At 41.9% G+C, this 25,739-nt stretch overlaps 2 protein-coding genes across 3 annotated transcripts; both read left to right on the forward strand.

Moving 5' to 3' along the window:
- Positions 1-42: 42 nt before the first annotated feature.
- Positions 43-16,630, forward strand: rbm27 (RNA binding motif protein 27). 2 transcript variants are annotated; one of them, XM_020097183.2, is made up of 21 exons: positions 43-281; positions 1,448-1,566; positions 2,870-2,997; positions 3,196-3,272; positions 4,041-4,240; positions 4,708-5,022; positions 5,566-5,814; positions 6,637-6,819; positions 7,342-7,488; positions 7,612-7,765; positions 8,517-8,670; positions 8,925-9,158; positions 9,278-9,409; positions 9,616-9,741; positions 9,932-10,006; positions 10,176-10,352; positions 10,583-10,687; positions 12,342-12,569; positions 12,696-12,779; positions 12,899-13,018; positions 14,009-16,630. In XM_020097183.2, exons 1-21 carry the CDS (start codon positions 223-225, stop codon positions 14,102-14,104), a joined length of 3,162 nt encoding a protein of 1,053 aa, XP_019952742.1. In that variant the 5' UTR covers positions 43-222; the 3' UTR covers positions 14,105-16,630. The 2 variants fall into 2 exon arrangements, with proteins under 2 accessions (XP_019952742.1, XP_019952743.1); XM_020097184.2 differs by lacking the exon at positions 6,637-6,819.
- Positions 16,631-19,868: 3,238 nt separating this feature from the next.
- Positions 19,869-21,383, forward strand: pou4f3 (POU class 4 homeobox 3). The gene is made up of 2 exons (XM_020097130.2): positions 19,869-20,004; positions 20,335-21,383. Exons 1-2 carry the CDS (start codon positions 19,885-19,887, stop codon positions 21,244-21,246), a joined length of 1,032 nt encoding a protein of 343 aa, XP_019952689.1. The 5' UTR covers positions 19,869-19,884; the 3' UTR covers positions 21,247-21,383.
- Positions 21,384-25,739: the final 4,356 nt, after the last annotated feature.

Below are 25,739 nucleotides of genomic sequence, written 5' to 3' on the forward strand. Positions count from 1 at the left end.
AACGAAACGTGCGCGAACAAGAAAACACGCGAATGTAACGTGCGTCGTCAGGCCCGCGTTACGACAGCTCGCCCTGTGTTGCCATCGTTGCCGTAAAGCGCTTTGTCCCGACCTGCCAGTGAAGAGACCGAAGGCCTGGAAGCTTTTAAATTCATAGACGATGAGAGCAGACTCGTCCAAACGCACCTCCGTGTTATAGACAGTGTTGTAGTCCTTCTCACGATGATCATAGAGAATGTGGAAGCCTTGAAGTCGTGGCTGGCAAAACTCCTGGAGCCAATGTGAGTGTTGAAGCCGAATGACATTTAGCTCGCATGCTACGTAGCCACCGGGGGGAGGGGGTGGTGGTGGAGGGGTTTAGCTAGCTAGCTAGCCTGGTATCAATGGAGGCTGTGGCGAGGAGCTGATGGCAGATTCTTTACACGAGTTAGCGAGCAGCTTTTAGAAGCTAGCTGGACTCTCACATGGGGGGGGGGGGGGGCATTTTTTTTATCAAGCAAAGGAATGAAACGTGCAGCGTGTTTGTCAGTTTGGCTCAGTTATGGACGTAGTTGACTCACGATCATGTCACTTTATCACATCTCTGCAGCAAACAGATTCACTAACTAGCAGCTAACAGCTTGTGTGTTAAATTAAGATGTGTGGTGCTAAGATTAAAACGGATAAATAAGCAGGAGTTGTTCCCTCTTTGAAGTTGTTCCCACTTTCACTCGATTTCCAATATGAACACAGCAAATGTTAAATGACTGATGGACGCAGTTGTCCCACACAGATGCACAGATGTTTGCATGTGTGCAGTAACCCTCGTGCAGTGGTAAACAGCTGATGCACTGACAGATAACACTGTTCCACACATTGATTCATGCTTCTGGATGTGCTGCCTGGCTGCTGCACTTTCTGCCACTTTGTGCTTCACGAGGTGCAGTTGGTTGAATATTGATGCTTTGACATCGTTAAGGTTGTGACTTCTCCATTATGATTAACTTGCCCTTTGTAGCAAAGCCTCAGGGAAGCCTTATTTGCAGCCCCTGCATTTGTGTCCCATTTCAGTTGCTAATTTGTGACTGAGCAGGGTTTTGTCTGATCGCTGTTTTTGGCCTTATTAGGGACTAACAAGCCCTTGTTGGTTAAGGTTAAATGGATGTGAAGGTAGATTTGAGGGGGGGGGGGGGGGCAGCTGTATCTAAATTAGGAGGTAGTTGTTATGTAGTTAGTTATATGTTTGTGATATGTAATAGCCCCACCAATTGCAGGATATTTTTACAAAATTCAACAAGCAGGAATAGTTGGAAACTGGCACATCTGTGGCACACATTACATTTGGTTTAATAATACAATTGTATACATATTTCTCATCCAGTTTTGACTCCTCCTATTTTCTTCTCCTTTTGCATTTCATCATAACATCAAGATGCTGGCTTGCTGATTCTGACGCTTTTCTTTGCAGATGTGATGCTGACCCTTCTGCGTTAGCCAACTACGTGGTGGCTCTGGTGAAGAAGGACAAACCAGAGAAGGAGCTCAAAGCACTTTGTGCTGATCAGCTTGATGTCTTCCTACAAAAAGGTATGAACTCCACACAAAGCACTTCTGCTTGTGTGATTACAAGCAGCCTGGAGTGTAGACCCTCACTCTTGCTGGTCAGCAGAGTTCCGCAGAAATGTTCCCTGCTGCAGAGAGGTCCACTTTCATCTTAATCCTATATATCACATAGACAGCAGAGATTTTAAAGTGATCACAAATCCTTTTGCAAGTGCAGCCAGTGGCCCCACAGAGTTAAACCCTGAGAGAAATTATTTCCTAACAGTGGCAAAATTCACAAGGATACAGTGTAAGTTAGAAAGCTTCTAACAGGACATGTCAATTGCAAGATTCATTTATACTTTTTGGGAAAAATGTTCATTCAGAAATATTTGTAATTACTGGCTTTCTTAGATAACCTAAACAAATTGAAGTCTCAAAATACAAAATGTTGCTCATTTAGCATCGTCATACTTAGCCAGTATGACACCGTTGTTTGCAATCATAACATCGTGTTAATGGATCCGATTTTTAAATGGTGAAATGTTCAAAGTGCTGTATAACTAACACTGTAATTTGAAATTTAATTCCTAACCATAAACTCAAGTTATGTATTCAGAGAGGCATAAGCTAGACTTCACCAGTCTCTACCTCTTGTAGCTCCACAATATGGCCACTAGAGGGCACGTTTTATCATTTGAAAGTACTCTCAATGCAATAAGCATCAACCTTCCTTAAATGGATTATATAATGAAGTGATCTCACTTCTTTTTTTTAATCGTATAATCGTACAATCACAGATGGACAATATTGTGTTTACTGGGTTTTTATTAGGTTGTTGATGGATACACATGTCAATTTGGGTCTGTGCCTTTGCGCCTGGATTTTTGTTATTATTCATTGACATTCAAACCATTTATCTTGAAGTGTAAAGGTTTTTAAAATTTAACAATCACAACTCCTTGTCTTAAGAATAACACACTAAAAGATTGCAGTCAAATAAATGGTTTGAAATAACTGCTTGAATATACTTTCAGTTATTTGTGGATTTCATTACTCCTTTATGTCCTTCTTTTCATTATGTAATGTTTTTAACAAGTAGTTTTTTCCCCATTCTGCCCCTCTGTATTGTTTCCGGGTATGTTATTCATTTGTGGTTAATTAGACTTTGGATATATTTAACGCAGCCAGAAGCGGAGAAATATGTGGTGTAGTATGATTCAGGAGGAATTTCAGTTCATTTCATGCCTGAGGGCCCATTTTCTCTTTGAGGGAGAATGATGGAAAAACTGCACACGATTGCAGTGAAGATTACATCTGTTCACACACAGTCATATTGTCATTGCAGAGACAACAGGATTTGTCGATAAACTTTTTGAATGCCTGACGACCAAGAACTACCTGGGAAGTCCCGCTGCCAAGGAGGCTCCTAAAGAGGAGGTCAAACCACCAGCAGTCAAGCCGGATGTTGTGGAGGTAAGAAAAGATGGAAGTGTTAAGTACATGTGATAAATTCTACATGGCATTATGTGTTATTAGATTTAGCACTCACTCAGATATTCTGACTTTATAACCAGTATTCTCTCTATATTGAATATGGTATTAAATCTCTTTCTATTTTCAAAGCATGAAACAGGAGAGTTTTTAAGTTGCAACTGTTTTTTTTCCCTCAAGGCTGAAACACCAGAGGATGAGAGAGAAAACAGGTGGAGGAGAAGTCCTCTGAGAAATCGCTCTGACTTTGAGTCCAGGTATGGCTGTGGCTTCAGGGATCTGTTTCAGCTCGGCTTAATGACCAGGCACGAGTCACAAGCAGATATTATTCTGGCATGGAAATATACTCTCACTGATATCACTGATATTCCTTCCTGATACTAAAATGACCAGTAAACTTTCTTACTACTGAAATACTAAACCTAATTATTTTGCATGCTCTAGTTGTGTTGAGATAATAACACGTGGCTGTATTTACATGGTTAGTTTCAAATCCCATGAGTCCTCCTGGTACCTTGGTGAAAACCCTGGTGTCAAGTAGCCTGTCCCTTGTCTATAACACATCTAGTCCATAACAGAGAGGACAGTACAATAAGCATTATACTGTCATTCAAAACAGTAGCTTTTTCAGACTGTAGTTAGTTAAACATGTTCCTGCCACACACTCCTTTGACTGTCTCTTTTTTGAAACTTCTAAATGTTAAATTCACTGTGTTAAAGCTGTTGCTGATGAAACTCAGCACTTCCTGTAGGTTTTAAATACTAAATAAAGGGATTATGCTACTAGAAATATTTTAATAGCTTTAATGGAGTTTTATTCACAGCAAGTAGCAGCAAATATTCTCAGTGCACTAGATTCTTTTTTTCTTTTCTCTTCTGTCTTGTCCTCACAAACATATGTAGAGCGTCTTTGGGTCCTGTGAAAGGCGCTATTTAAATTCAAGCCATTATTATTATTAACCCCCACAATCCTGCTGAAATCCCCTTGCATTTAAAATGGGCATTCTAACTCACCAACCACACAGGAACCGTGATGACAGAAGGCGAGATGAGCGCAAGCGCCGCGACTTCGATAGGCACGGGAAAAGCAGCAGCGACTCCCACCGTGAGCGGGAGCGGCATGAACGCCGCAGGGGCAGCCCCCGGGGGAGGAGCTACAGCCGCAGCAGGAGCAGGAGTGGCAGTCGAGGAAAGAGCAGGGACCGGGAGCACAGAGGAGGCAGAGGTGAGAAAGTTCCCCCACCCCCTGCAACACCCACAACCAGTAACAACAGCACAGGGGTCAGACCCAGGAGTGTAGAAAGTTCCTGATGCTCATGTTGTCACAGTGCGTTAGTGATGCAGAGGGGTGCTGGAGACATCCTGGGTGTGAGCTTGAGAAGGAACTGAATGGAGATCTGGATGTAGTTGTGTCAGATTGTCAGTCAGTGTTGCTGGGTGTTTTTATCGATAAGAACAATGTGGATAGCTTTACAATCTGATCAATGGGATTTCAACAACACAGGCTGGAACTGGCCCTGTTACCTGCCAGGTAAGCATTTGGCATGATTAGAAAGGAGCTGTTTTTGAATTTTTTTTTAAAACATACACGATTTAAATGTAGGTTTAAATGCTGTGGTCCACTGCTTTTGTAGAATATCTGTGTGGGTTTTGTTAAAGTACCTGTGTCTGTTTCTGCTCATCTTTTAACAGACTTTAAGTCAAAGTTTGAGGTGGAAAGAAAGGATACCGACGGCTACAACTCTTCAACCACGTCCGGCCCCCAGCAGCAGCACCCGCCGCCTCTCCTGCCCCTGCCCACACCTCCGCACCCCTTTTCCTCCTCTTCCTCATCGGCCGCTGGCGTCTCAGGAGCGGGAGGCGTTCCTGTAGCAACACTGGCTCACCTGCCTGATAGCACTACAGACAGCTGGTCTGGCTACTATGGCACCCAGAGGCCAGATGGTGTCGGGAAGCCATTCAGCAACAAGGGTGTTTCACTCAAACAGCGTTGCAGGGATTATGATGGTAGGAATAGAGTAAATTTGTTTATTCTGTTCTTTTATCAGTTACCTCATCTGTTATTACATTATCTCTGCATTGAAAACTAGCTTCACAGAGAAACATACATCCAAAAGAAAAAGTGTTACACCTGTTCTTGTATATGACATGGACATTGTGTGATATGTTGTGGCTACCTCTGTCTCCTTCCCATGAGGGTTATTGATTGCTTTGTTTAGTTCACTAATGACCACTGTTTAGCACTCCTTCTACTGTCCCCAGTGAAAAGCAAGAAAGTAAGCAGGGTTTAAACTTACCCACTGTCCCTGAAGCATACTGCTATCTGTCACAGTGCTCAAACACATTCATTAGAGACTGTGCCTTAATGAGACTGTGGGGTAAATACATGCACATCTTGTCTTCGCTGCTCAGAAGTCGGACAATTATACATCTCGTTTATTTCCTTCCATTGTTACTTATTTGTTCTTATTTTGAGATAAACATTATAATGTGAATCTAGACCACAGGAGCCCAGATCCATTAGAACAATGACATTTTTTTTCTCCACAGAAAAGGGATTTTGTGTCCGTGGTGACCTTTGTCCATTCGACCACGGCAACGACCCTCTCATAGTGGATGATGTCAATCTACCAAATATGATTCCGTTTCCACCCCCGCCTGTTATGCCCCCCGCTGGCCTGCCTATGCCCCCCGCTGGCCTGCCTATGCCCCCGATCACTGAGCCACCCCCTAACCTCAGGATACCTCCGATGCCTCCTTACGGCCAACCACCACCTCCGGGCGTCTTCCCAATAAATGGTGAGTGCTAACTTCACTGTGTTGCATTTAATGTTAACTTGTAGAAACTGCATATGCTCTGAATTTTGATGAGCGGTAGTGATTTCAAAGTAAAATACAGTTCAATTCAATTCAATTTTATTTATATAGCGCCAATTCATAATTTACATTATCTCAAGGCACTTTACATTTAAAGGTCAAGACCTTAAAACAATATTAACGTAGAGAAACCCAACAGTTCCCACAATGAGCAAGCACAGGCGACTGTGGAGAGGAAAAACTCCCTCAGTTATGAAAGCAACTTGTGGTTTCTGCAAAAAATTGCAGCCGGTGAAAAAAACAGTTTCTTATTCTTCTAAGTGTTGTTATACTAAGTGTATAATTATACTGAGCACTTTGTGACTGTTGATGTTTGCATGCATGCAAGGGAAGAAAGGGAAGAGACAGCTGTCTTCTTTTTTGCATTTCAAATTGATTGTGATGTGTTATGTTCTTATATAATAACCAAAGACTGGTTACCCTCCTATCTTGTTTTACTCTTGCTGGATGAAGAGAAGTTGAAGACAAAACAGATATTTCAGTCCAACATTTTTTTCTTTAACAAAGCTGATTGGTGTGATGATACTGGTTCTTGGAGTGAAGTTTGTCTGTGAAGTGATTTGCTATAAATTAGAAGCAAAATATATAGCCTGTTGTAAAAGTTCAAGTGTTGTCACAGGAGTTTTAAATTCCTTCCACCTTCCCTGTCACATTAAAGCAACCAGTGTAATAGTTCATAGCAAAGACTCACTGTTATACCTGTGATATACCTGAGACATTAGCTTGGGCTTGTGTCTCCCTCAGGACCCCCACTGATAGCAACTAGTGGGATCGATACCCCCAACCACCAATCGGCAATCGCTTCTTCTCCTCCTATTGGACCGCCTGGTGTAGGACGGCCACCAACTCTTCCTCCTCCTCCTCCACCTCCTCCTCCTCCTTCATCCTCGTCTGTGTCTCTTCATCCCCAATATGTCCAGTCTGAATGTAAGCAGCAATGCTATTCCTATTCAGATTGGGGCTGTGTGCTTGGATGGGGACACTGCTGTGGCTTTTCATTTTGAGTTGACCTTTTATATCCCTTTATTTCTTTCTGTAATATTTATCGTCATCACAGTAGATTGAGTTCTAATGGCATGGCAGATCTGAGCGACATTTTGTGAACTTTGAGTTCTGGCTTTGAGTTTCTGTGTTTGTGTTTTCTGTCATTTTAAGATGGTCCGTGTGTGTAGTGTTCGGCACTTTGTGATTTCCTAGGATTTTTTTGTGCTGCAATAACAGCTGTTGACCAGAGGGTAGCACTGTTTATTTATCTAAGAGACTAGGTACTTTGTTGAATGCAAGAATAAGTCACTGATTACCAGACACTGTTTATTTAAAATGCTTGTTATTATTGTGTAATTGATTTGATGTTTTTTTATCGATTTTTGTGTTTGTTATTTTTGTGACTCTTTGTTTCATATCATAACTAACAGTCTGAGTGTGTGTATTTTCATTTTAACATCTTAGACAACTATGATCCAGAGGGCTACAACCCAGAATCCCCAGCCTTGACGGCAGCAGGTCGTAACCCGTACCGTCAGTTTATTCCCCGAGTGCAGACCCAGCGCTCCAACCTCATCGGCCTCACATCCAACGAAGGACAAGGATCCAGAGGTAGCAAGTATTCTCTGCACACAAAGTTTTATAATGTTGGACGGATACTTGTGTGATTAAAACACACATTTGCTGATTTGAAGATTTATATATTTTTTCTGTGCATGTGTGAACATCTTTCAGCTGCAAACATAGTGATTCAGACAGAGCCAGTCCCTGTAGCCAGTGCTCCCAGAACTAACGTGCCCAGTTTCAACGCCGAGCAGGAAAACAGGAAGAGAACCATGGGACATAATGCAGCTGAAGGACCAGCAGCTAAAAAACCCTGGATGGAGAAGTAAGGATTATGTGGCATATACACACACGCACACACAAGAAGAGTTCCCTGCTGAATAAGATCTGAAATTTGACAAGGGGAAAAGTTCATGAAGAAAAAAATAATCCCATATAATCCCTACTGCAGAAACCTGGCTTGCCCTGATCTTTGCCAATGTGTCAGTGTTCTCTGGCGCAACACTTCCTCTGCAGAGCATGTGCAACAGCAGAACGAGCAGGCATGGGAGGGATAGAGTGAGGGGAGGTTGTCCCCTAGTTAATTATTGATGGATGAGTCATCTCCAATGGATTAAAAGAATACTAAAAAATAGAATACGTTAGCAGTACCTTAATGACCTGGATACCTCAATGTGGGCATTGACACTTGATACCCTTACTGAACACGTTCTCGTTTTGTGAAGTCATCTGAAGAGAACTAGATGGCCACTTGAAATTTGATCAAACAAATTGACGCCTTGCCCCATTTCCCATCACCGCTGAGAGCCAAGTGACTCACAGGTCAGCAGCAGATCTTTTGACTCAGATGTGCAACAGGTGTGCACAGACGTCCTGTATGTCCAGGATGCATTTTGAGTGAAAAGCGGTTTACACACTCAACTGTCATAGAGCTTGTAGGAATTCAGTATGAAGTCTCGAACCTCCAGTTCATCAATGTGTGTTCTATTTAACTGACTATCATCATTAGTTAGTGATTATCTTGTCGTCTTTTTCCATTAATTTCCCCCAAAAAACAAATTTTCTCTCTGTTTCAGGACAAACTTTAACAACCAACATAAGAGCAGTTTCCCTAAGAGAAATCACTACGTGAACACCAAGCTGGAGGTGCGCAAGATCCCTCGAGAGCTCAACAATATCACCAAGCTCAATGAGCACTTCAGCAAGTTTGGAACCATTGTCAATATACAGGTAAAATACATCATTGTCTCCTCTGCAATGAATAAATCTGCAAAGGGCTGCTGTAATGAAGAAGTGCAGGCAAGATAAGTTATAAGTATTGGAATATATGCCTATTTGAATATATATTACAGTCAAAAAGGATTCATACTATTAGCTGCACATAGAGTGGAAATTTAAGTACACAAAGTTCAGCCGAGACTAATAATCAGTAATAATTTCGTCATTTACTAGCACCTAACCTGGATGTGATGCTCTGAATGCAGGTTGTGTTTGGTGGAGACCCAGAGGCAGCGCTGATTCAGTACACAAAGAATGAAGAAGCCAGACGGGCCATATCCAGCATCGAGGCGGTCCTCAACAACCGCTTCATCCGTGTGTACTGGCACCGCGAGCCCGGCACCAACCCAACAGGGCTTCAGCAGCTGGAGCAGAGCTCAGGGAGCCAAGTACCTGGTTCGACCCCCAGCCAGGGGCCGCAGCACAGCAACGTGCATAAGGTCAGTAAAAAGAGCTAAATCACATTAAAGCCTGAGGTCTTATGCCAATTCTCCAGTTTCCACATTTCTTAAGCCTTTCATCCAATTTAATTTTTTTTATTTAATTCTTTCATCTGCAGGGAATAAAACAGCACTGTCCAGCCGCCTATGTGTTGAACAAGACTGTACCAAAGCACCGCCTGGCAGCAGCGGCTGGGGCCACAGCTGCAACCAGGCCAGACAGCCTGAACCCAAACACAGATGCTGCCAATGTACGTAATAGTCCTTATGCATGAGCGTGTGTGTGTGTGTGTGTGTGTGTGATTGTGTCAGGTGATGCCAGACCCTGGTGAGATGTTGTGTAAACTAGTTGTTCGTGTTAAACAGTGTATTCTCGTTTTTTTACTATGTATACCAATGTCTCTAATCTCATTCTGATGACCTAAAAGTGTCGCTCTCTCTCCGCGTGGCCACTTAGGTGGCGCCTGCACTGACAAACCCCCAGAAGAACCCCTACACTTCCACAGCCCTTAAGTTGTCCTCAAAGAGCCTTGGGAAAACGGGAAAAGCACTCGAAGCACAGGAAGTCCTCAAGAAGAAACAGGCATGTCACTTAATTTTTTACTACATATTTTGACTGCTACAAGAATAGAACAGCCAGGATTAGTCATTTGTTTTTCTCAGGGGCACTTAGTGAGAAGTGGGCTACCACTGAGAGAGAAAATGATAACAATAGCTGTGTATATTCCACCTCTGTGAATGTGTATTTACTGTTTTTTTTATTTTTTATTTAGGAGGCATTCAAACTCCAGCAGGACATGAGAAAGAAGAAGCAGGAGATGTTGCAGACACAGATCGAGTGCCAGAAGGTACAACACCCCATTTATCTGAGCACTTCCTTACGTTTTCCTCGTCCTTTACTTTCTGTGTTCATGCCTTGCTTGTCTCTCAACTTGATCCTCCACATTTTCTCCCGCCCTTTCCTTTCCCTGTCCTTTACCCCTCCCTTTGTCTTACTGCTCATTCTTCCTCTTCCAGGCCCTGATAAACAGACTGGAGAAGAACCGAGGGATGAAACCTGAGGAAAGAGCCAACATCATGAAGACCTTGAAGGAGATGACAGACAAGATCACACAGCTGCAGAATGAGATGAATCCTGCCTCCCAGATCTCCAGCACCAAGTCCAACCACAATCAGTCCAAGACCAAGACTGATGTAAGTTTAGCCCAGAAACATGATGGAGTGCATCCTCTATCTTTTCAAACGGAGACTCGAACGGATTAAAACAAAGATTCCTCTGGTTAGATATCGAGGGCACAAAAGTTGATCTGATCATTTTCCACTTTATGTGCAAACCATGTTCTGTTTGCTGCCGCTGCTGTGGGTGTACTTCAAACGTTTTCATCACTTTATATCTGTATTTCATTTTCACGACATGTGACCAGGCCCAGAAGGAACTGCTGGATGCAGAGCTGGACTTTCACAAGAAAATGAGCTCTGGAGAGGACACGACAGACCTCAAGAGAAAACTGGGGCTGTTACAGGTGGAGGTAAAACAGATTCACATGTGCTACACAACTACAGACAAGATCTGAAAAGATAGCTCCAATTACCGTAGGCGGGCATCGTCAGCTATTGCCTCGAGTGCTGACGTTGTGATACCAGGAAATGCCACAGAGGAAGTCAGGAGATGCAAACAGATGATAAATAAAACCTGAAAAGTTAAGTAGGAAAGTACTGAATGACAATGCTCCCATCCATAGGGCGTCACTGAACGATTTAAGTATATCATATGCTATGACCTTTGCAGTCAATGTGAATGGAGTTTGTACATTTAGCTGATGCTGATTTTATTTTTTGGTTGGTTTGTTAATTTAATAGCAATATTACACAAAAATCGCTCAACAGATTTGCATGAAACATGATGGAAGGATGCAATATGGGTAATTCAATTTTGTTGCAGATTAATTTGAGAATAATTGATGGATCTTGATCCATCAGGCACGTTTAAGAAACAAATTTGTGTGAAATTTGGTGCAGCTGGATTGAATTTAAGGGCATTTTTGGGCCTTGGAGGAGGTACGTGCTCTCTCCTGAGCGTTGTTCGAGTTAAATATGAAAATGCCGGAAGCTGCATTAAATCATAAAGGTATTGATGTATGTTACAAGTTGATTAATTATACTGAGCATTATGCAGTCACACAGCTTTTATTAGCTTGAATTCAAGTTCAGCGTCATTTATATCAAGGGAGGGAGAAATCCCCAGACGCTTTCTTTTCACATTAATTATGACATATGCAACTAATTAGGAAGTTTATATTTACAGTTCCTTATGAATCTGTTTTGCTTGCTTGTCAGGAAATCAAATGTAATTTTTTCCTAGTCCTAAGTGGCATCCATGTGTGTTACTCACGTCAGGCTCGGCCCACGTCTCCTCCAGCCTCTAAACAAGCAGCACATACAAACACAGAGGAGATCGGTCGTCTGTGTCACAAGATCAGCCTTACATGAGCAGAGCTTTTGTTAGCAACACCCATCATAGCATGTTTTTTTCCCCCTCTACCCCCGCGGGTCCTAAATTAGCTTGTTGTTAAAAATGCATATCCCCCAATCCATCCACAGCAACCCCTCCTTCTGCACATTAAACCGCAGCCACTTAAGCAAGCCCAGAGGAGCAGGCGCTAACGAAGCCAAATCAGACACACGTCCAACACTGATGGAGCCGCGTCTCATTAATGTTTTAGCCGCTGGTCCTTGTAAGAAAATCGCGGAATGACAATTAGTAGGGAGAAATGAGGGAGGGACAAATGTAAGAGAGTGGTTGTGAGGTTGTGTAGTGGTTCAGAAGTGAGGAGATGTCACTTTAAAAATGGAGGAGTTACAACTAATGGTAAATGGCAGAGAGTGACAGTGGAGGAGACCAGAGTCAAGCGTGTTGGAAATATTTCATCTCAGAAGATAAATGTGCAATATTCTGCCTGTGCTGTGTGGGGGGCTCATTGTGATTTGTAGTTGTACAAATTAAGATAGGATTTTTTTTCATGCTGGATTTTAAATTTTTTGTTAAACACTAGAAAAATAAGCAGACTGTAGATATTTTGGTTCTCCAGTTCATGGGAGGAAATGAAGACTATCGTCCATCTTTATGTTCAGTCTATGTTGATTTCTGTATAAAATTAAACCTTCCTGTTTGTCTTCCTTTAGGCGACACGGTTGGGTCTGATACGGCCTCCAACAGGTCGAGGTCGGGGTCGAGGGAAGATGGCACTTGAGCCTGGCTCGATGCACGTGGGCCGGGGGAGGGGCCGAAGCCGGGAAATGATGGCTAGAGGCGGGGCCGTGAACCGTATGGTGGTCGACCACAGACCCAGAGCCCTGGCTATTTTGGGGGTTACTCAGCAGGAGAAGGAGGAGCTTATGCCGCACTTTGTGGTGAGTCACCATCTGTATTTAGTTGAAGAGTCACATCAGTAACTGATAAACTGGCGTCCACAGTTTTGAGATGAATGTTGAACAAGTCCTGAAGTTCACACCGATTCTTTTTGCTTTTCATCTTAGAAATTTGGGGAAATTGAGGATCTCCGTGACCAAGACGCTAACAGTGTCGTCATGACCTTTAAAACACGAAGCGAAGCAGAGAATGTAAGTCACATGGCTCGTATGTTATATTAATATATATATATATATATTATTACTTATATGGTAAAATTAAGAAACATTTTTGGTATAACTTGCCATTTTCCTCCTGTTTTGTTTTCTAGGCAGCTAACCAGGGAGCTAAGTTCAAAGGTCGAGTGCTGCAGATTTCCTGGTACAAACCCAAGACACCCTCTGTAAACACGGAGCCAGAGGAGGAAGAAGCTAAAGATGAGGACAATAAGGTACGACGCTGACGCATCACATACAAAACCAAACTCCTGATTTGTGATGATTTAGTAACGTGTAGCCTCAGAGAAACCAGCAAGCAAGTCCGTGTACAGTCCAACCTGAAATTGTAAGTAGGGAAACTTTTGGAAGTTTTAGTTATATTCACAGATTTTACTTGTACATTTTATTCTAGTGCTTCTAAATTTTTCACTGCTGCTCCCAATGGAAAATCAGGACGAGCCTCTAAGAGCATCTCAGCCCGTTGAGTAAAACTGCATTACTGTCAGATGAAATCCTCATACTGTATTTTCATGTTTTGAGTTGCGTTCATGAGGTCGGGGGTCTTCCTTGTGTGCAAGTTAAGTTTCATGTCCTCTATCCCGTCACTTAGCAATTCCTAACTTTTCCGATTCCTATGATAAATCACTGAACACATGTTTTTAATGCAAGGTGAGAAATTCCCTCTGACTGCTGATCCACTCAGAGACACTCGAGGCCCATCTCATTTCAATCCAACTTGTTCGGGAGTGTGAGGTTCATCATTAATTAAATATCTTCCAGAAACCCTCAGTAGGATGCTGCCAATTTTGCTTTGTTTTTGTGCTCCCCATTTTAATAGACTTTTCAATCTAATGCAACACTTTGTCTGTTTATTAGCAGGATTACACACAAACTACAGATTTGAAAATGAGTTTAATGTGAGCAGCTTGCAGAAGGTGTCTTTGTACATGTTTTATGTATCTAATCTCAATTCATGTATGTGAAATGTGGTGATGAAGTGGCCAATCGGCCCTGGCGGAGGGATGTGCTCTCTGGGTGCCCTTCTAGTCTTAGATCCAACAGAAATCAAGAACGTCGTTAATAATACAACCTCAAGACGTCACACAGAAACGAACACACGACTGTGGTTTCTAAGAGACTAGCCTGGGTTTGTCAGGTTGCACAGAGTAACACAACTGCACAGCTGTAAACACCATGATGTGTTTTTTTTTAAATCCAAACAGAAGGAGGCTGGCTCTTATTTGCCTGGTGAGGAAGAGGAGGAGGAGGAAGACGACGACGAAGACGACGAGTACGAAAGTCGATCATGGAGACGGTGAAGGCTACCTGATTCTCCTGTCACCTGCTGTTCAGCGAAATCAGTACCTCCCCTCACATGAAGATTAAATCAATACAACGGAACTCACATTTTTTTCCTTTCCAGTATTTTCAAACTAAGTAATTTTAAACTCTGATCAAAGTAAAAACATCTTTACTTTATTGTTCCTCGAAAGACGTTTAGGAGGTCGATGTTTTTTTGTATCCCTCGACTAAACAATTATTTAAAACATCTCACTTTTGCTGAGAAAGATAAATGTTAAGTTGTTCTTATAGATAGAAAAAAACCTATGTAAGTTGGAGTGTGCTTACCAGATGATTAATATCAGTAATGCACAACATTTGTGTCTACTGTGAATAGGTATTTTTATACATACTGTATTTAAGCTCTTTTCTCACCAGTTTTTTGAAAACCTTGTCCTCCGTTCAGGGACAGCCATTCCATCACCAATAGAACGTTCTCTGTCGCTGCCAGAGAGATACTTATTTATTTTTCTACTGTGCCGTACCTATATTGGCACAGTTTGGTATGGTTCTCATTTTCATTTCTTTTTTTTCCCCTCACGTTTTTCTGACACCGGCCTCTGTGCGCTGGCATGAACACAGTCTAGTTTGTGCATGTTGTATTCCTAAACAAACGGAGCCACTCCCTCCGAGCACCCAAAAGTGCTGATGCTGTACCATGACAATATTCGAGCCAGTCCAGGTGCAGCTGGATTCCAGTGCAATAGAAAAGAACTCAAAACAATGTTTACAAATTACCACGTCCATGCACGTCGCATACAGATTTCCCCCTTGTGTGTTTTGTTGTTCACTCAATGTCCGGTGCCACTCTGTGTAAATCCAAACACCATCAACGGGTGTTCTACATTTTCTAAGAGTGTCCAACATTTTCCACTTGTTCTATTCTGTCACCAGGTCAACAAGAGGCCCTGACAGAACAAGGATCAGATCACCCATTTAAAAAAAATCTAATCAAATGTGAGATCCATAGACAGGTGTCTGAATGTAATACTGAACAGTTGATTTTAATATATATATCAAAATATATATATATTTAATTTCTTTGCCTTACACAATCAGCAGAAGGCTGAATTTTTACAAGATTTGTGATTTACTTTTGTAAATTTTGTAAATGCTTGTGAGAGAAATTACTGTTGTACTTTTTTTTTGGTTTTGAGTTTTGTTTTTTCTCTCTGTCATTTGAAATGAATGACAAGGTTTTTGTCAGGTAGAAAAGGTCAAACAAGAGTGGATAAGCATCTCTGCAAGATTTCTGCATTCGTGACCACAAATCCACGCTGTTGTTTCTCTAAGTTTGTCATATAAATCGCACATTTCTTTAAAGAAACATTCAGAGCTGCTCTGATCTGTGGAAATCACTCTGTAGAAAGCCACCATAGGAAAACAATGGAGGTGGTGTCAAGCATGCACGTCCCACTTATTTGTTCATTAGTGCAGCTTTGTCTACAGCTGACTATGGTCACTCAACACTCTCAACCCACAACCACAATGTGCACCTGTCAACAGAATTAGTTTGCCTTTTACACAAACTGTACGCTAGACTCCTCAGGGTGGGAGGAATGAAAATCAAATGTACATGTGTTCAATGCAAGATGACGCTTTTTCTTTTTCTTTTACTGCTTCCCTCAAACAACTAACAACGTTTACACGCAGCCTAATGAAGTGTCGTTTGTTGTATTCTTATCATAACTCAAGTAGACGGATTGTATCCGGTGAAGTAACCAGTCAGACTGAACCACAGCGAGACATTATTTACTGTAGCCGTCTCACTCTTTTACAGTTGTGCAGGCAGGAATCTGTGAGTATTTTTGCCTGCATGTGAATATAGTTCATAGTTCATTTCCTCCCACCTACTGTGATGGTAGTGCTCTTGTTTGGATTTCATATCTCACTGTTGTCGCACAGCTCCGAAGCCTCTTGCCATTGACTTCCCTCTCCCAGTAAAACCTGTGAGTTCACCATCGCTGTTGGAATGAGGTGTTTAGGTTTGCGATGAAAAGCTGAAACTTTTCCCTTCGCATTTCAGAATTCTTGATTTGCTCGTGGCAGTTTTAAAGGACAGACTGATACTGGCAGGGTTCTCGCTTGTGTGACGATACAGAGGTGGTCTCTCTCCCACTTTTTTTTGTACTATCTCCTGTATGCTACTATCACACTAGTGTAAAAACAAATGTAAAATGTTTATTGGATAATAGTTTTGGATTTGTAACTGTTTATATTTGCAGGGTGTGGATGTATTTTCTTCATGTATTTTGTTTGTAAAAATGGATTTCTAATCTACAAGCATGTTTGCTTTTGCCAATAAAGATGGAGGAATGGGGTGCTTGGAAGACGATGAGAAAAAAAAAAAGAGAAGAAAAGTGGAGAAAAAAAAAAATTGCAATTGGATCTTGGAGGAAAAAAAAGACAATTTTAGTTCAAAAAAGAAAACTGACCAAAAAAACAAGTTAACATTGGCAAAGAAAAAAATCGAGCAAAAGCATTCCTGAAAATATGACCTTAAACTCTTGTGTGGTGTCGTTTCTTTATGTCACGCGTTTTTAAAACGTGTTCGTGAATGTCGGACGGAGAGGAAGGAATACTTCACTGTCAGTCACCAGTGTCTCCTCACATATAAGCTAATCTATGGTCACAGAATGATATTATGACTGAAATCTTTAAACCCAAACACCTACTTTAGTTTGCTAAAGATCTCACTGGTGCACTTAAATGTATTTAGAACTTTCATTATGTGTTGAGTAGAAATCACTAATTCATGTCAAATAATAGTTCATCAATTTCCTGATGTGTAGTAAAACACAGGACCAACAACTAAGCAGAAGCTGCAGAGTTAGAGACAAGTTGTCCTAGCAACATAAGAGCCTCTTGTCTCATTTGTTATCATACAATAAATTCATTACTTTTAATAAAATATATCTTCTTATGGCCAAAAGTGAAGCTGTTTTTGTTTAAGCTTAATTCTTTGCTACAGGGTTTAGAACTCTTAGTTTTCAAATAGAAACATGTCCATAATTAACTGCTACCAACAATTATGAAATTAAGGTAATTCAATTAATATTGTATTCAATAACTAAATGTTTCTCTAAATCCAGTCAGATTAAACATTTTTACACTAAACTGATTAAAATATAAATTGTACAGGTTTTACAATCAGATTAGAAGTTTGGAGCTTGATCACAAGTGATGTCTGGGTAAATCTAAGTGGAAAGTCAATATTAATCAATACCTCCCATTGTCTCTGTTACTCACGGATGCTGTTAAACACCCATGGCCCCTGAACTAATCCCACCACATCAGAATTTGACCTCTGACTCTCATTTTAATTACAGCACCCAGTGAATATGACATATTAAAATATCGCTGAATAAAACATGAGCATTTCTTACTTTAGGAAGTCAAGTGAAAACACTCAGAGTCAGTTTGGTTTAATGCAAGAGCTTTTGGCTCTTCCCCGGGGGAAGGGATTTCAAACTGGGGCCTGAGCAGCTCCCGCTCCTGGCAGAACTCGGTAACTGAGGTGAAGAAACAGCTCTGGTAGAAAGAGGCTCTATTCCTACCAAATTAATAGCATTTTAATAATTACAAATAAAATAAACCAAAATTTATAAATCTATTTCTAGTAGGAATCATTTCACCAAAACCACAATTTATGGTTTTCAAAATCATTGTAAAATAACATTTTAAAACTGACAAGTCACAATTACAAGACGTGATATAAAGTAGAGTGCAAAATATAAGAAATAAGAAATGTGCAATTTTTATACTTTCTTGTTTTGCTTTTAAATCGATGTTATTTTAAATATTTTCCTAACTAATCAATGAAAACCAAATGATGCTTCAAAAAACTGCGTGGGCAGAAATGAAATGCAACACACAAACCTGAACAAAGCACATATTTATTTTCTATTATTAGAAGCAAAGATTGAATGTGTTCTCTACATGGAGGTAGTTTCTAATGAACCATGAAGGGATGGATGTTGTGACAGAAGTGAGGCCGTGCGGTGGAGTGGAGCTGCAGATGTATATATATATATATGCAGCCCAGACTGGGATTAAAAAAAAAGAAGAGCTGCTGTTACATTTGGCCGCAAGCATGTCGGCACTCTTCATAAAACATGTCAGATGCGGTCTTCAAGATATGAGATGCACTGAGATGACAGAGTTGTAAACAATGACCATTCAATTATGAATCATGCCAGCTATATAACAGCTATTAAGAAAAAAGGGGTAGAGTGAGAAAAGGGACTTCATGCTTTATTCAGACTTTAACATCTTAGAAATTCAGTGGGATCCATAAGCAGCTTCCTGAGAGCTTCTCACACGTGTCCTGTTTTCTATAGGACACTGACATGTCTGTCTTTCACCTCACATTTACACTCGCCAGCTAGAAAATCATAGTAAAGCAGAACTTCCACTCTGTGGTTCAAGATAACAACATATTTTTTAAAATATTTTCAACAGGTATCCTATCTTCATTGATAAGTGTTGACTTGACAATCAAATCCATGGACCTGTTTCTCCTCCACTATCCCCAAGCAGGTATCCGGCCTGCAACAGGTTTGCATGGTGAGAAAAAAGTCCTCGGCTGTTTTAATCTGTGTAATGAATAAGAAAATGCCAGTGTGGTAATGGATGCCTGCCACCGTGCTGCTAAATTATTCAGAGTCTGGGGAACCAGAGAGGAGGCCGGCGGGATCGAATGGACCCGCGGTGTCATCAGTCCACCTCTGCCGCCTGGCTCCTCTTTCGGCCCCGTCCACCGCGGCTTCTCTGGCTTTAAGCAGGCAGCCACATGAGAAGGCTGTGAAGCAGCTACAGGGATGGGCTTCAACGAGGGAGGAGACGGGGATGAGGACGGCTGAAGGGAAACCTGACAGGACACAGATACAACCTGAATCATACAGAGTCAAAACTATTGTTCAGCCACTTCAGGCTTCTGTGTGAGCCACTGAGGCCCAGAGTTTCAGCACCACGGACAGAGCACAAGCAACCTGTGCTGTCCATGGTGCTGAAACACTGGGAACTCAAGTGGAGGAATCCATGTTTTTTTTCTCACTCTTGACAAATGTGTTTCTGACTGAACAAGACTCTAGTGGATTTCTTTAACGCTCTGAGTTGAAGGGGAGTTGGGTATTATCCTGAACATAGTTCAAATTACAAATGTTCCTTGTTAACAAAGGTAAAGACATTTTCCTTTCAACTAAATTTTATTCGCACCAAATCACAACATGAATTATGGGAAATGGGAGAAAAATAAACACTTGTATTCATATTTTCTTCTACAGTGGGCGATCTTACATATGACGTTTGTGCAGGATACTAAAAAATCGGAAACCTTTAGGAAAGTAAGAATTTTTAAAGATTTTATTAAATTTATTTATTAAATTTATAAATGAAAAATATTGTATTCGATCAGAGTGATTTTTCAGTATATGGTCCCAGTATGGGCTCAATAAAGTCCACCTGTCCATCCATCATCCATCTCTGTCTGTCTGTCTATCCATCTTGTGTTGGATTCATTCGACGCTTGCGCACAGAGGCCAACACTTAGAAACTTGTAAGCTGAGCAGAGGAGCAGGTGGGAGGAGGGAGGCTGAAAGAGGAGGAGGTGGTGGTGGGATGCCGGGAGGCGCAGCCGGTGTTAACAGCTCAGTCCGGGTGACGGTGAGAGCAGAGAGGGAGCTCTGTGGTGTGTCCGATCCCCGGCGTTCATGTCAGGGCCCATACTGCTGCCGGCGCGGCGCTTGCAGGGAGGAGGATGATGACCATGAACGGCAAGCAGCATTTCTCCATGCACCCGGCCCTGCACGAGCCCAAGTATCCCGGCCTGCACGCAGGCTCGGAGGGCATGCGCAGAGTCTGTCTGCCCGCCCCGCAGGTACGTTCAGGTCGGGGTAGTAGAGGAGTGGGGGCAGAAACTATCACACTGGGAAATGTTAAAGTTGATTTGACAGGACTTTGTTCTATCCTCCATCTCTCTCCTCTGTCTGTGCCCCTCTCCTCCCCCCTCCCCCCTCCTCCCCATCCCATCCACGTCTGCTCCAGCAGTGCTCTTGCTTTCATATTAATTTTTATGACCTGCGCTTTGAGGAGGGGGTTCTCTCCTCTCCTCGGCGCTGCTGCTTGCCTGTGGAAAATGTTTTTTAGATCCTGAGAGTTGCCTGACAGAATTCCCCACTGACTCCAGTATGCGCACTCTTGCTTGCAGCTGCAGGGCAATATATTCGGAGGCTTTGATGAGAGCCTGCTGGCACGGGCAGAGGCTCTGGCGGCTGCTGACAGCATTGTCTCTCACGGCAAGAGTCACCCGTTCAAACCAGACGTGACTTACCATACCATGAGCAGTGTCCCCTGCACCTCAGCCTCCTCTTCTTCCTCCACCACCGTGCCCATCTCCCACCACCACCACCACCACCACCTCGGGCAGACCCTGGAGGCCGGGGACCTCCTGGAGCACCTCTCCACCAGCCTGGCCGTGACCGGGATGGGTGCTCAGGAGCCTCCAGGGATGACGGCGGCGCACCACCACCAGCACCCTCACCACCACCTGCAGACCATGGGACAGCTGCACCAGGCGATGGCCAACATGGCCCACCCCCACTCCCTGTCAGTGCACGGCGGCATGGCGTGCGTCAACGACGTGGAGTCGGATCCCAGGGAGCTGGAAGCCTTCGCGGAGCGGTTCAAGCAGAGGAGGATCAAACTCGGGGTGACCCAGGCGGACGTCGGGTCAGCGCTGGCCAACCTCAAGATCCCCGGGGTGGGGTCCTTGAGCCAGAGCACCATCTGCAGGTTCGAGTCCCTCACTTTGTCCCACAACAACATGATCGCGCTCAAGCCGGTTCTTCAGGCCTGGCTGGAGGAAGCCGAGGCTGCGTACCGGGAGAAAAGCAGCAAGCCGGACCTTTTCAACGGGAACGAGAGGAAAAGAAAGCGCACCTCCATCGCCGCGCCGGAGAAGCGCTCTTTGGAGGCGTACTTTGCCATCCAGCCTCGGCCCTCCTCGGAAAAAATTGCGGCCATCGCGGAGAAGCTGGACCTGAAAAAGAACGTGGTTCGAGTGTGGTTTTGCAACCAGCGGCAGAAACAGAAACGAATGAAATACTCTGCGGTGCACTGACTTTCACATCATGAATAAAATAGCCTACTACATTTTTGATCGAGTGATTAATAATAGCCTAAGTAGCCTCACTAACAGGATTTATCAGCAGCTCTCATCTGGGATTATCTCCAATAACTTCTGATCTGATTTTTCATTTCGTGTCACTCACTCTTCGTCGTTGCACTTTTTTTCAAATGTAGTTTTTTTTTTGGATACGGGACTAATCGATTGTGTTCTAGATCTGTGATCAGGGTGATTTCAGTGTTGTTGCTCTCGTGTATCTTCGCGCACACTTTTCAGATTTCAGATTTCACCCCTGACAACTCGTCACATTCAGGGATCATTTTTAAAAGAAACCCACACACGTGGAGTTTAGATGCTGTTTGTTGTAAAACTGATGCTTTGTGAACAAAGACGAGGAAATTATGTTTTTCGTTGAAAGATGATTGTTTTTTTTTTTGTCTTGTTGGCTGAGGTTGGTCCTTCACATCACTGGCTCACTATGCAGAAGTTCACCATCATATCTTCAAATGTATTTTCACCTGATTTTTTTTATTTTAAATCAACAAGTCAAGACTTTAGTGGAATTCAACGATGAAGATGAGTTTGAAAAAAAAATATCACTTTTATAAAACCAACACCACAATTTTTTGCAATCGAATCTGCTCTTTTTCCTGAACTCTATGGTCGTCTTTTACGCACAAAAAAAGAGTATTTACAGTAACTCTTTCACAAGGTATTTAACACACTGACTCTCCTCATCTTTAATTATTGAATAATAATAATACAATGACACTGTTATAGGCTGTATGAGACACATCCGTGTGGCTTTTGGCTGCTGCTATATTTTAATATTTTGACGTGGACATGTTTTGGAGCATTACAGGTGAGCTATATATTTATTATATAGCCCAAATATATATACAGTATATAAAGGCCTATACATCACCTGATTTAAGTATTTACTTTGTTTCCTCACTCCTTATTTCACTTGAAAAAAAAAACATGTGTGAAGTTTAAACTTAATAAATGATTGGTTATTTTCTAAAAAAAAAGAAATCCTCTGAAACAGCGACTTTGTTATTTTTGTGGCATAAATGTTGATGTTGTGGGATGAGGCCTGTAAATGTGTGGTTTGTATTTTAAATGTTAGGAAAGAAACAAACTTAACAAGAAAAAAAAGAAGAAATATCATTTTAAACTCTTTTATCGAAAGTGTTGCATCTGTTTTATTTATGAATCCCCAAACCTCTGCTGGGATTAAATATGTATTGTCGTATTTATGATATAAGCGCCGCGGAAAATAAAGCCCCTCCGTCCTCGCAGCAGAGTTGACGCCGCGTGTGCGTCCTCCGCGCCGCCGCTAATGGCCCCTTCCTCTCTAATTAGCGCCGCTTGAATTATGGATGCCCTCGTGTCACCGGGTTATGTCGCGCATGCACGGGGCCCTGAGATGATTAAGTCATGACGATGCAATATTAATTGTACATATTGGGTATAAAGCGCAGTAATGTGCAGGAGCTGGGAGCAGAGCAGGGCAGGAGTATGTGGAGACTCTGGGGACGAGCCGCTGGATTCAGGACAACAGGTTGAGGAGAGAGGGGAGAAGTCACAGCAGCACGTGGCCTCATGAACTTTACTTTTTTTTTTAATCATAGGACTAAGTTTTTATTTTTGTTTGACTGAGTAAGTATGTATTTTTTCATTTGGTGTGTTTGTTCTGATTTGATTTCTTGTTATATTTATACTTTCAGCGGACAGGAGAGGATAATTTTATATAACATAGACCTCCAAGGTGATTATATTATTATTATTACTATGTTATCATTATTATTTATTTAGTTATTTATATCTTTGTTTCGTACTTCAGTAAAACTATTTTAATAACAATGCTTTTAAATATTCTTGGAGTAGAATTAGGCCAGACACCACTGAAGTTCTATTAAATCTGCACATCTACATGTGTGACAGCCATTTAAATCCTGTGTCTGTTTAATCTGTAATTTAGGAGAAATGTTGTTTAAAAAACAGAAAAAACAATCTTCATTTTATTTTAACCTGTAAATAGTAAAACCATAGAGACGGATAATCTTGCAGTGGGTTTTTTTTGCAGTGGACAGCAGAGCTGCGTGAATAAATATGTATAAATATATAAATGAAATAACTAAAATAGATGAACACAAAATAATGAAAAGCTTCCACTCGGTTCCTCCCACAGTCAGCATGACCGCGGGCTGTGTGGTTTTCCCAGTGAGAGTGTCGGTGGGTTGTTTCAGCCGGGGGTTCGATCCTTACGCAAATTGCGCAGGAAACGTTCGTGGCACTTATTAATATTCTCTTTGATCTAATTCCAGCCTATAGGTGATAGTTGTTATTTATGACTCTGTGAGGGGAGGGCGAATAAACACAGAAAACCTTCATGGTCATGATTTAAATGACAAATGTGAGAATAATAATTAAAACGTATTATCCTTATTATCCTTTGAACGTGAGGTTAGAACAAACAGGAGCGTGTGAATAATTGATCTTTGTATGGATATCATAACGCACTGGCTGTGTGGTAAGTTGAGCTGAAGGCTTGTGAGCAGCATGTGGCGAACTGAGGGCACCTCAATTATTCAGCAGCAGCTCAAGCTATATTGCAGTTTCTCATGCAATAATGGAGACGTGTTGGCTCCACAGGCCAATTTATGCACCGTCTGTAAATATGAAAACCCCGAGCACACTGATTAATGGTTAAAATAAAGTCTGGATGAAGAGGATCAGGGGCTGAGACTGATGTTTGAGAGATCCAGATGTGGGAAAAGAGAAGGGGAGAGACAAGTGTGTTTGCTTGAGATGTCTCCATGTAGGAAAGAGCTTTTTTGACAGAATGAGGATGAAAGATCTGTTTAATTGTTGAAGAATACACACACACGCACACACACACACACACACACACACACACACGGTCCACCTCCAAGACAAGACATCCCAAACTCAATAATTCATCAGATGCCAGTAGCAACAAATGAGAATGTGACCAGAGCGAAGGAAGACAGCTCTCTGTTAGTCACCTTCTATTATCATCAGAAGCTCAGGAGCTCTACCCACACATACCTGTGGACACACACACACACACACACACACACACACACACACGCGCACACACACACACACACACACAGATTGTGTTACTCTCTGGAAACTTGAGGCCAGGGTGATGGATGTCTTTAAGCAGGAGATGCTGTCCACCTGTGTCTCCTGTTGACGTCTCTGTACTCAACACCTCAGTGTTTAAATCCACAATATTTGTCTTTACTCAGATGGAGGAAAAATAAGAATTTTAAGTGGATGTAGTAATAATAATAATGTAGATAATAATTATGTGATGCGAGTGACAGTTAGTTATAGCCTGTTCTCTATTTTGAAGTATTTTAATCTTAAGAAAAATATATTTCTACTTCAGGGAGGCAGTATAAGGCTGATTATACTTCACAGATTTACAGAGTGGGATTACTTCTATTCAAGGACCTGAATACCGGTACAGTGGTGCATTATGGGGACATAATTATTAAATAAATAGAATAACAGAAAATGTATCCCTAATAATTCTGACAGTTGATTAATTTGAGCAATTTTTCATTTCCCAAGTGTTCCCAAAGTTGAATTTGTAGCTGTTGGTCATGAGAGCATCACTTTGTGAGGTGTATTTTTAACGATACTTTTCATTTGCAAATGCTAAATGATCAATCATTTAATAGACAAATTAGATTAGATCTAATCTCAGTGTCACAAATAATCGCATGTGCTGATCGATGTTACTAAATCAATTCAAAGCAAATTGTAGTTGTCAGCAAACATCCAAATAAATTAATTATGGATTTAAAAATGTTCTCATACATTATGAAATATCAACGGACCCCATTCACACAAGATTATTAATCTGATATCGCAGCGAGTGCAGAGAGAACTCCTGCGTCAGAGAAACATTTAGAGTCTCAAAGTCTGTGTGTGAGGCCGAACCGTCTGCTAACCAACACACCATGCATTATGTAGAGACACACACACAGAGATGTGAGCAGGGAGGGAGATCCTCCTCTAGCCATGGTGAGGGATGAGAGGAGTAATTGTGTTGTCTGTATTTCAGCTTTAACAGCATTCAAGCACTTTACTCCTCCTTTTTTTTCTCCACTAAATTCTGCTCGAGTGTGTAAATATGCTCTAAATCCAAAAAAGACCAAAACAAGAGTGAGGAAGTGAACGGACAGGAGGGAGGGGGCACCGTGCATAATGTTAGAGACTCTAACACAACCACTTGCTTAATTCATTCAGCCGGCCTGAGGAAGAAGAAGTATTATACACCCCATTCATTATTCAAGTCCTCTCCATTATCAAAGTGCCCAGAGAAATAAGATTAGCCCAGCCAGAAATAACTCACTGTGGCGTGATTTTTTTTTTTTCATTCCACAAAGCACTTAGCTGGTCAGGTGCAGGTCTGCACACATACTCAGATCAGAGTATATGAGCAT

This window comes from Paralichthys olivaceus, chromosome 15 (genome assembly GCF_024713975.1).
Source record: "Paralichthys olivaceus isolate ysfri-2021 chromosome 15, ASM2471397v2, whole genome shotgun sequence".
NCBI classification, from domain to species: Eukaryota; Metazoa; Chordata; class Actinopteri; order Pleuronectiformes; family Paralichthyidae; genus Paralichthys; species Paralichthys olivaceus.

Coding starts and splice junctions, on each gene's coding strand:
- rbm27 (XM_020097183.2), top strand. CDS start 223: ATGATCATAGAGAATGTGGAAGCCTTGAAGTCGTGGCTGGCAAAACTC. Junction 1,567..2,869: donor TGATGTCTTCCTACAAAAAG/GTATGAACTCCA, acceptor TTGTCATTGCAG/AGACAACAGGATTTGTCGAT. Junction 2,998..3,195: donor TCAAGCCGGATGTTGTGGAG/GTAAGAAAAGAT, acceptor TTTTCCCTCAAG/GCTGAAACACCAGAGGATGA.
- pou4f3 (XM_020097130.2), top strand. CDS start 19,885: ATGATGACCATGAACGGCAAGCAGCATTTCTCCATGCACCCGGCCCTG. Junction 20,005..20,334: donor TCTGTCTGCCCGCCCCGCAG/GTACGTTCAGGT, acceptor TCTTGCTTGCAG/CTGCAGGGCAATATATTCGG.